The following is a 12247-nucleotide window of genomic DNA, read 5'->3' on the forward strand; positions in this document are numbered from 1 at the left end:
CTCCACAGTGATTAGAGGAAACTGTAAATATGAAATATACTTTGGAGTGCTAAAGAACATAAGATATAACCAGACACTCAATAATTTTTAATTACATAGAATAAGAGAAGTACCAGAAATGGGCAAATGTTCCAGTTTTCAAAGTGAAAAACAGGCTCACTGAAACCATCCAATGCCAAATGAAGCCCATTTTTATAGGGCTACCAGGACACTTGAGATTGAATTTTAGAAATATAGCATTTTAATTAAAAAAAAAAGTACCGGATAAAGTTAGTTGGGATATCCATATAGACAAGATGAAGAATTGTGGATTACAATATACTACAACAGATATTAGAATGAACATTATGAAACTCTTGATACTTAGCTACTGTTCTTCTATAAAAACAAATTCACAGATTTAAACTAACAGATTTTTAAATTGGTTGACTACTCATATATAAAAGTCACTGACTAAGAAAAAAAGTCAACAAGAGGGAGGTCTTGAGTAGTATGCTAAAGTATCTGTCCTCAGTCCTTGCGGCAGACCCTATTTTCCAAAGAAGGTCACATCTATATATGTATACCATCCCACAAGCCTGTCTTATAAAGTGACTGATACTCCTTCCACAAAGAAATGGGGTCTACATCTTAGCTGGCAAAAAAATCCTATGTTGCTTTAATAAAAATGATGTTCAGATCAAAGTAATAAAGTCACTATACTCAGACCATATCTAGTTCTGACACTTACATTTTTATGCTTCCTGTGGCCAGGCACTGTCCAAATGCCTTCTGTATATTAACTCATTTAATTCTCACAATAACCCCAGGAGTTAGGGACCATTATTATCCCTCTCTTACAGAGCAGGAAACTGAGACACAGATTAAGCGACTGGACAAAGTCTCACAGCCAGTAAATGGGAGAGGTGGATGGTATTACAGTCTAAATCTGATATGGGAAACCAAGAGAATAATCAGGAGGGTAACCTGGACATGCAGGGTTGGAAACCAAGTCCTGTAAAGAATTAGGACAACTGGGTAAGTTTAGTTTGGGGAAGAGAGGAGTTAGAGACACAGGAAAGCAATCCTTCAATACTTAGAGAGTTCAACAGTGGGAAAGTAAAGTGGGCTTACCTTAGAAGGATTTCTTACTTTAGAAGCTTTAGAACAATTAATGAGAAAAAGTTACAGGAGGAATTTTTGGGTTCAAGAATAAGGAAAGGCTTTCTAAATAAGAAAAAATTTCAACATAAAGTTTGTGCCACTTGAAGTGTTTAAAAAGAGGTTGCATTCCTGGATTTGAAGAGGGTTTGATTTAGAGCAGTGATTCTCCAACTACGATCCTGGTGAAGGATCAGTTTAGGTTTTTTTCTCCCAATCTTTCACAGACAGACTTTTGTTTTATATTTGATGAGACAAGTCCACTGATCACATGCTTGAATGTCATGGCTATGTCAAATTGTTAAAAGAGTTTCTAAACATTTCTCCTTAATTTCTGTGCTTATCTCATTGTGAACAATAACCACCCAGTTCTCAGACCAGCATCAAGCTGTGTATCAGTCTGAGCAATACTGCTCTAAGTGACCTCTTCATTCTGGTGTCACAATCACACTGCTGCTCAGTGACACATTTGGCTATTAAGGAGTGAAGTGCTGAAACAATAGATTTTCTCCTATTTCTTTGTTTAAAGTAATTTTTTTCTCTTCCCCATTTTAAAGTTATTGTTAGTATAACTAAATAGCATTTAGGATTACTGAGTGATTAAGTGTCTTTTAACTCAAATTATACAAATTATAATTTATCAAGAGTATTTTTACTTCTTAAATTCATTTTTAAGATATCGTTTTCTCAATAATAATCCTAGAAAGAATAAATATATAAGCATTATTATATAACCATATAAAATACATACACCTAATTTTGGGGGTTGGGAGGAACCTTACCTATAGATCCAGTAGTGAGGAAAATAAACAAAGCTTGCACTATCCAAGTATGCAATGTCAACATCTTGCATAGATATTTCTGTAAAAGACATATGTAATATTAAATATTTTTTCTTATTACATATAATAAGTTAAGACAATTTCTAAAGCTCTTGTTTCCATTGTACATCTGTTTTCTAAATGGTGGTAAAATTCTTATGAGAATGCAGAGAACAAGTTTTAAGTCTTCAGAATACTTTTCTTCATTCCCACTGAAGTTATGGCTATGTAAAATATTGCTGGAAAACATAATTTATACTTTAAGGTTAACTGAAAGAGAAATTCTCTTTCTGTATTATGAACTCTTGTACTATTAGTAAATTATCTGTGAGACTGAGAGCTTCAGAAAGAAAAATTTCTACATGGCAAAACCCACCATTACCACCTTCAAAAGATACTTGACAAAATGGAAAAACAGTTTAAAATTCATAGCATGACCAAAAATATCCCCTGATAAATTAAGAATGCCTACAAATCACTAAAAACTTCCAACACTTAGGAGAAAAAAAAGACAACATTGAGTTGAACAGGAAATTTATAGAGAAGGAAATACGAGCAACTCAAACAAATGAAATACTTTCAACCTCACTCATGATGAGATACAAATTAAAACTAACCAAATAGGAATGTAAGATGATACAGACACTCTGGGAAACAATTTGGCAGTTCTTTACCAAGTTAAAAGCACATCATAAGACTCAGCATGTCCACTCCTAAGAAAGTACCCAAGAGAAATAAAAATATATGCCCACATGAAGACATACTCAAATGTTCATAGCATTTTATTCATAATAGTCACAAACTAGAAACAACCCAAATGTCAATCAACTGGTGAATGGATAAACAAATATCCAAACGATGGATACCACAGAATATCACTCAGCAACAAAAGGGAACAAACTAGTGATACATGTAATAGTATGAATGACTTTCAAGAGCATTATTCTGAACGAAAGAAGCCAAACACAACAAGCTATGTAATGTAAAATTCTATGTATAGGAAACTTAACAAATGGCAAAACTAGGGTGACAAAAAGCCGATCAGGGGTTGTCTGGGGCTGAGGTGGGGAAGGGGAATTGATGTTAAGGGGCACAAAGGAACATCTGAGGATGACAGAAATGTGGTATGACCTGATTTGTGGTGGTGACAACAAGATTCTATACATTCGTCAAAATTTACCAAATTGTGTCAAGAACTGTGAAGGCTCTGAGATTTGATCCTACTTGTAAAGCTAACAAGTCAGCCTGCCAGGTTCATGAATACTGTCAAAGACACGAGACTCCTGAGTCAGAGACAAATGACTTTATTACTCATACCAGGAGTAGTAGTCAGAGTTATCAGCATTTTCTTGTGCCAGCTGTGTGAACCTCAAATCCCGCAGAGCACTGTGAAAAGAGTCAGGTAACACCTGTACTTGTAGTGGGTTGTGTCACAGGAGAGGAAGACTAAGCTTCTTGGAAACCTGAATCTTTTAAAATGGCGGTAAACATGCCTGCCCTTAACGCTGGAGGGAGACATTAGCTCTGTTTTTGAAGGCTATACGCAAACCTGCCCTTCGCTTTATGGAGAGCCACCATTTCTATCTTCCAATATCCTTGAAAAGATAGTCTGGAAAAAAGGCAGTCAGAGCTTTTGCTCGTAAGACATGAAGAAATGCAAGAGACGCAGAGAGAACTGTTTCCTAACAAACCATTCACTACAAGTTGGTGAATTCTATTGTTTAAAATCAGACCTCAATTAAAAACAAAACCTACCCAGAAAAGGAAAACAGCCAAAAGAAACAGGGCTAAATCCCTTCAAGATATGTACAAGAATGCTCACAGAAGTTTTATTCATAAAAGCTGAAAACAGAAGCAAACAAAAATCTGTTAAGTAGTAGAAAAGATAATTGTGGTATATTCAAGTAATTGAATCACAGCAATGAAAAAGAATAAATTACAGGTACTTACAACATGACTGAATCTCATGTATAATACAGAAAAAAAAACAGACAAAAAAACGTATAGTTGGTGAGGGAGCAGGGATAAATTAAGAGTTTGGGATTAACATATACACACTACTATATAAAACAGATAAGCAAAAAGGACCTACGGTGAAGGACAGGGAACTCTTTTCAATCTCTTATAATAACCTATAATGAATGGAAAAGAATCTGAAAAACAGATAAATAAAGATAGATATATAACTGAATCACTTTGCTGTGCACCTGAAACTAACACAACATTGTAAACTAACTATACTTCAATTTTAAAAAGTTAAAAAAATGTATAATCTACATGAGTCCCTTTATATGAAGTTCAAAAACAGGCCAACAATCTATGGAGATAGGTCAGAATAGTGGCTACCTTTTTTTTTTTTTGGTGGTGGTGGGGGTTAGTGAAGGACAGATGAGAGCATTCTAGGATACTGAACATTTACTGTACACTTACGGTATGTGAACTTTATTGCATGTTAAGTTGTATTTTGGAATAACAGTAAACAAACAAAACTATCACGATATCATTCTCATCTTGAGTATTGGCAAAGATATAAAAACTAAAAAGTTATCAACATGGGGTTCTGAGAATATGACATAAAGGCATTATCATGCACTGCCAGTTATAGTGCAAACTGGCATAACCTTCCCAACAAATTGTACACTTAAAACTGTGAATTTTATTGTTTGTTAATTAGACAGTTAAGAACAAACAAAAAACTTATCCAGGTAAGGTGTATGGCCAGTTTTGCACTATCAATCAAAAAAATTAAAGTACACATATGCTTGAATCTAATAATTCTAATTCTAATGTTATCCTATGGATATGAGCAAAACAACACATGTACAAGGTCATTCACTACCACATTCTTTTTAATAGCAAAAGGTTGAAGCAACCTAAATGTTCATAAATAGGGAACTAGGTAAATAATGGCATATCCAAACACAGTATGCATGTAGTCATAAAAAAAGAGGATGTTCTATATGCACAGATATATAATGATATCTAAAATACATGGCTAAGGTACAGAACAGTGTATTTATTATTGTGGGCAAAAACAACAATAAAAGACAATACACATACTCATTCCCTTTTATGTGATAAAGTATCTCTAGAAGGATAAAAATTCAAATACTGGCTGCCACTGGGGGTTTGAGACACTAGGGTGGGAGGAAGACTCTCTACCATATACTCCTTGTACCTTTCCAATGTTGTACCCTTTTGTACTTAATCAGAAATAAATATAATTTAAATTTAAAAATATTTAAGGTGTAAACTTTCTCTCCCATATAAAACTACTAACTTCTTGATGAGGGCTTCATAGTCTTATATTTGGAACAAAGTATTATTTTACTAAATATAAATACTAACTTGACTTTTATACTACCTAAATGCATAACAGTCAATCTGTAACAAAAATTATTGGATAATGAATTGTTTATAGACTGTCTCAGGGAAGGGCTTAAAAGAACTAAGTTGCAGGAACCATTTTCTTCTATCTGCTTTATTCCTTACTTCCCAATTTTAGTCTTAGAGAAATCCAAAATATCATTCAACTGTTCATCAAAACAACAGAACAAAAAACAGCCTGAGCACGTTGGTAGAGGAGTATGTGGTCATGTCATCCTGACCACCCACCCTACCTTGTTCACATTGCAGAGAGGTTTCTTTATAGTTCTGAAAACTGGCAATCTTTCTATGCGCTACAGTCTTACAACAAAACTCTGAAACAAGAGGTCCCATGAAGGTTATTTATGATTACTTCAAAGCAATTAGATTTATCTGAGTAGTGCCATTAAACATAAGTAAAAGGAAAACAGGCAAAGGTAGGTTTCATATTTTAACAGTTAGAAAGTAATATTTCCTCATTTTTTAAGGACTGTCATTGAGATGTGATAAAGGAGTATTTGTCAAGGAACTTGATTTCATAGTCCAAACCTAAGAGATGGAGACACAATAGTACTATCTAAAATACTACACGTAATACAATCCACTTCATCTGGGGGCTTGTTTTAAAATTGACAGAACTGGCATTACTCTGCTTATTTTTCCCCTTCTTTCATTGTGTTGACAATAAATATTCAATTTTAAATTTTATTATTGGCACTATCCTTTCTCATCTCTTGCAGAATTTCTATGCATATATTATAAACACATATTGCATATACTGATTTTCCTTCAAATCTACATGTTATCTTCAAAGCTTCTATGAAATCAAAACATGACTACTAACCACAGATATAGGAAAGGTTTATTCCAAGAACTGAGTGGTTGTTCTACCCAGCAGCAATTCAACTATGGTGATTTCAACATAATAATGTGTTGAAAGGAGTTACAAGATGCATCATAAGTAATTCACTACTATAAGTAACAAAATTTATGAGTGATTTAGCTAAAAAATAAGAACAAATCCAAGATTATCCTTACAGCTGTTCATTCTCATTTACCTTAATTATCACAGATTTTCTCAAGTGGGAGAAAAAGCAGTGGTTATAATTGATAAATATTTAATAGGTTAACCCTTTATAAATTATTTTATTCCTATGGATTGTGATTTTTGAGTTTTTTCTTTTTGACTTGATAAAAATTAGGATAGAATGAAAAAAGCATGAATAATAAATTCAGGTTTACACTGTGTACGAGGAAGATTATCAGTATAAACTTTGTTACTATAGTAACATTACTATTACAACTGCAGAATACTAGATGAACTACAACTGACAAATAGAAGGCAAAGTGATACTTGCTGAATAAAGAAGCTGAGCAGGGATCAGGATGGGGCAAATTTCAATATGGGTATCTTTTACATCATGTCATACAAAGTACAGTGTTACTATGAATAAATTTGCAAAACGCTAGTCTTATCTATATTATATTAACTGAGTATCAACTATTTAAAATGTTTTTAATTCAAATTTTAAAAATTCGTTATCATTTTAATAGATATTTTCATCGCATATAAATTCTCAATTGATCTTTCAGTACTTAAAAAATGTAGCTCCACTAACTTCTCACTTGCATTGTTCCCAATAAGAAATCTGTTATTAGGCTTATTTTTGTTCTTTTGTATAAAAGGTCTATTTTTCCCCGCTGGATACACATAAATTTTTTATAACTAGTTTTATCACTAGTTTTCAGAAATCTGATTGTGGTGCACCTTGGTGTAGTTTTCATCATGTTTTCTGTGCTTAGAGCTTGTTGAGTTTCTTGGAACTGGTTTATAGTTTTTATCAATTCTGGAAAACTTCTGGCCATTATTTCTTTAAATCTATTTTTGTCTGCCCCTCTTGCTCCCATCCTTTTTTGCGGATTCCAATAACATGTGTATCAGGGTGCTTTAAGTAGTCCTGCAGCGCACTGATGATCAGCTCATTTTTTTCTTTTTTTCTCAGTTTTTTTAATGATAATTTCTACTGTTGTGTCTTTTAAGTTTACTAACCTTTTCCTCTGCAATGCCTAATCTGCCATTAACCCTAACTAGTGTACTTTTCATCTCTAGAAGTTTAATTTGAGTCTTCTTCATAACTTCTATAACTCTATTTAACTTTTTGAACATGTAGAACACAGTTGTAACAGTTGGCAGTAGGCTAGTTCAATCACAGGGTCCCACCTCATTTGTTTCTCATCTCAAGATCACTGCTTTCATCATCCAGTGTCCAATGTCTTATCATTGTTTTATGTATTTTTTTTCTGTTTCATGGTTGTTCAGACAGGAGAGTAAATCTTAATCTTGTAATCCCATTTTGGCCGGAAGTACAAGTAGCATAGTCATTTGGATACCAAATCAAACAAGGATTACACAATAAAACTATTGTCACACTATTATGAGTTGGTGAAAAAGCTGAATTAAAGCACAAATTTGTTCTACCAATGTATTTGAAAGCAAACAAACAAAACCCCCCATAAATACTAAGTATTTTGCCTAAAAACACAAGTGTGGTTCCACAGGAGAAAAGACACTGTTATCCAGTATATTTATTAACAGATTAAAGAAAACTACACAATTATTCCACTAGATGCTTAAAAAGTATCTGACAACATTCAACATTGTTCCTTTAAAATTTTAAAATAACAACGAAGTGTCAGAAAACTAAGACTGAAAGAGACCATCCTTATCTTGATGAAGTATATAACAAAGAAGAGGATGGACTCTGTAATCAGACTGCCTGTATTCAAATCCCAGCTCCTCTATTTTTAATAAAACATCGTAGGCAAGTTATTTAATATGGTTCACTTTCATTTTTCTTGTCTGTAAAAATGAAGGTAACACCACCACCTATCCATATACTACAGAGGACTTCTGTCAAGATTAAATAAGTCACTACACATAAAGCGCTTAGACTCAATCTGCCTCATACTATATACTCAATAAATGGTAACAGCCGTTATCACTGCAGCTCTTGCTGCCACAGTACTTTATCAGAAACCTATAGTAAACATCTTATTTAAAGATAAAAATGAGAAGTATTCCTATTAAAGTCAGGATTCAAACAAGAAGCTTGAAGTCATCTCTTATTCAACATTGTTCTAGAGGGCTTAAACAAAAATATTTTAAAAAAAACCAAATAAATGATATATTAAAATGGAAAAAGAAAAACTTGTAGATGACATGATCACCTATCAACAAAAAGAATCAAACTACAAACTATTAAGACTACTGAGACTTTAGCATAATAGCTGAATGAAAGATCATCAAAATACCCCTCTCCTATATACCAATAATAACCAATTAGAAAATGGGATAGAAAAAATCCTATTCACAATCATATCAAAAACTAATACATCTAGGGAAAAAAAATCACATCAGAACTATGAGAGAAGTTTATGGAGAAAACTACAAAACTTTTCTAAAAGGTTCACTATATAGAGCATCAGTTCTTCACAAATTACGACATTAATGCAATACAATTTTAATCCAAATTGCAAAGTGGTTTACTATGAAACTTTACAAACCAATTTAAAACTTCACATAAAATATTAGAGAATAGCCAAAAGCCAATTTTCAAAAAGAGTAAACACAATACTTGATGTACCACCTATTAAGACATACTATAAAGTTACAGCAAGTAAAGCTCGGCACTAACAGCAATAGACAATTAAATCAAGTACAAAACAAAAAGTCCAGAAACAGACCCACGTATATATAAGAATTTAATATATTATGGGAAAAAAAGACATCTCATATTACTGAGGAAATAAAGGACTATTCAATAAATAGTATTTGGACAACTGGCTCCACAAACAAAAAAATAAACAGCCCTACTTCATCACTGACACATAGACTCCAGATTGATTAATGAAAAACAAAATTGCAGGACTGCTGGAAGAAAATACAGAGTAGGTTTATGACCTTAGAGTTAGAAAAGGCCTTTTACAAATTATCACTGACTGTTTAAGACATACAAAAAAGTTTAAAAAGTACTTTGGTGACCATCCGTGTTCTCACCACAGCCTAAGAAATAAAACATTACAAATACAGTTGAAGCCAAATAAACAGTTCTTGCCCGTAAGTAGTTCAAAGTTTAGAGGGGTAGAATACGCAGAGTGCAACAGGAGCATAGAGAAAACCCAGTTCAGACAGGGCCCAGGACAGCCCATCATGAAATGAGTAAAGGTTATCTGGACAGAGAAAATAGCATAAACACAAGCTATACATCATCTTTTACTCTATAGCTGTAGACTACCAATGACAGAATCCCAGCGCATGCCAGTCTAAAACCAGAGTTGTGCTACCTGAAACTACTTGGCGTTAAGAGAGACACATAAAACAGAACATCCAAACAAAAACAGAAGACCAATATGAAATGCACTATTCAGAAGTAATGAAAACAATGAAACTGATTAACTTCAGAAGCAAATGAAAATTTGGAGGCAGACAATTCAAATTTTAACAGCGTAAAAGATGTATTGTGCTGAAAGGAATGAAGCTCCTGCTATGGGTATGTATACATTCAGCTTTAAAACAAGAATCTATACTATGGCCAAATTTCAAGAGATGAGAGCCCTCTTATTCATAACATTTCTCATGAAATCTCCCTAAGATATACTAGATATAAAATTTAAAAAGAGACTACAGCCGTTGTGACAACATCACAAGTGCTTCTGAAGCTTTTCTCATTGCTGATCATCTCTGCTTCTTGAATTTCTCCTATCTCTTGGTTTCTATGTAACCATACCATGTGGCTAAATTTCTTTCCTTTATCTCCTCTACTGTCTCATCACTGAATTCTCTGCTAGGTTTTATCTCCTGGCTATGAGTGTAGCCAAAAGTATTTGCCATTTACTATTCTTTCAAATTACCAACTTCTTTGAAAATGTGACTTCAATCACTACCTTCAAACAAAATAATTTCAAACATTCTGATTGAGACCTTTCCTAAAACTTCAGTGAAATGTTATTATCTTGGATATTCTGCCTCTGATGCAAATAAGTTTAACAGGTCTAAAAACAATATAAACATACACACATTCTCATGCACACATAAAGACATAAATGCACACCTTTTAAAAAAAATCACATTACTTATCTTTTTTCCCTATCTAAAAACATTTACCTTTCTTAATTGCCTAAGTCAATGGGGTCCATCATTATTCCTTACCTATCCATTACACTCTAGCTTTTCTCAGTTACAAATCTTATTCCGTCTTCTTTCATAATCTTTCCCATTTGTCATTTCTTTTTCACCATCTGCCAAGACCAACCTAATTTAGGCACTGATCACCTCAATACTTACAACTGCCTTCCTGCTTCTGGCCTCTTTCTTCCCTCCAAATCATCCTGAACATTACTCGTGGATGAATCTAAAACACTTTAAATTTGTCACTTTTCCTCAAAAGCGTTTTAAAGGGTGACTAATAATGCCAAATATTTTAGCTATTTAAGAATCTAAAAATTCAGTTACACTGTGCTTTCCAATCTATCTTCTACAATATTTAAATATATAAAAAAACAAACCTCTACTCAGATTTGGCCTTCAAGCTCTAGAAAGAACAGCAAGCAATCTGGTTTCTACTCTGATCATGCTGAAGTTATTTTTGTAGTTTCCCAAATGCAAAGAAAATATTTAAGCTCTTCATTTTACTTGACTTCATCATGCCATACACAACTGGATCTTACCTTTTACCATACCCTACTAGCCACCCCTTACAGACTTTAAGCTCAAGCCAAGACGACGACTAAGCTTTAACACACTTTATTTCAGAATTTGTGCTTCTATGTATGCTATTCTTTGCTTTTAGAAAGTCCTTTCCCAAACTCTGCTTTGCACTGTCTATAACTCAGATGAAACATCATCTCTTCTGTGGAATTTTCCCCCACTCCCACAAACATCTTTGCTCCCAATGCACTTGTATATAGTTTCCTAATAGAATTCATAACACTGTATTGTAATTATTCATTTATATGTCTTGATATCCTGAGAATCTAACGTGCTCAGAGGCACACAGTGGACAATTAAGAATGGGTTTTAAAAGATATTCTGGTGTGGCCATATTATTCTAGCTACTGTCACTCAAGTATACTATCTGAAGAGGCAGTGTATGTGTCATGGATAGGAGCTCAGATTCTGAAGCCAGGCTGTCTAGGTATAAATTTTGGATCTATCACTTATTAGCCGTGTGGCACGGGGCAAGTTGAATTAACCTCTCTGTGCCTCGGCTTCCTTTTTTATAAAAGGAGGATAATAAGATCTACTTCATAGGGCTATAAGGATTAAATGAATTATTAAAAGCGAAGTGCTCAAAACAACAACACAAGATAAGCATTACACGTGTATTGGTTATTAGAATTCATATATACCATGGTTATTTCTGACCCTTTCTGCATAGACCTCTATTTGGAATGGGCTCCCTTCATTTTTCCCTTTTTCCAAATCCTACCTGGTTTCAAGGCTGACCTCTAGTAAATTCTTTGATCATTCCAACCCTTAAATGACTACTCCCTAATTTAAATATCTATAGCATCTTCTGTATCACTCTGCATTTAATTAAAACTGCCTTCATCCCTATAATTTTTCACAAAACAATTGTCAACCCAATTTCTGAAAACTCTCTGAAGGTCCTGACAACATCTCATGCATCTTTCTGAGTTTCTACAGCAAGTACTAACTGCTTAGTATTCATTATGTAAAATAATAAAGCTCAGTAGAAACTTCAACTCTAATCAAAATGCCTTTGCAATCAAAGATATGGAGAAGACTGTGTGAACATTCCATGCTTCTCTAGGAGACAAGCTGCAAATGTATTAGCGCCAGGGAATTCTGACTCCCATTAAAATAAATTGCTAGCTTCTGGGGGAAAAAATTCTCCCTG

At 33.7% G+C, this 12247-nt stretch overlaps 1 protein-coding gene across 2 annotated transcripts in view; it reads right to left on the bottom strand.

Moving 5' to 3' along the window:
- IL6ST (interleukin 6 cytokine family signal transducer) overlaps positions 1 to 12247 on the bottom strand; it is a 50866-nt gene that overhangs the window by 36696 nt on the left and 1923 nt on the right. For both annotated transcript variants that reach the window (XM_010977759.3, XM_064480699.1), the window contains exon 2: positions 1923 to 2001. In XM_010977759.3, the coding sequence (XP_010976061.1) occupies positions 1923 to 1986 (64 nt within the window). In that variant the 5' untranslated portion in view covers positions 1987 to 2001. The remainder of the gene's footprint in view (positions 1 to 1922; positions 2002 to 12247) is intronic.

Source organism: Camelus dromedarius, chromosome 3 (genome assembly GCF_036321535.1).
Source record: "Camelus dromedarius isolate mCamDro1 chromosome 3, mCamDro1.pat, whole genome shotgun sequence".
In the NCBI taxonomy this organism is placed as follows: Eukaryota; Metazoa; Chordata; class Mammalia; order Artiodactyla; family Camelidae; genus Camelus; species Camelus dromedarius.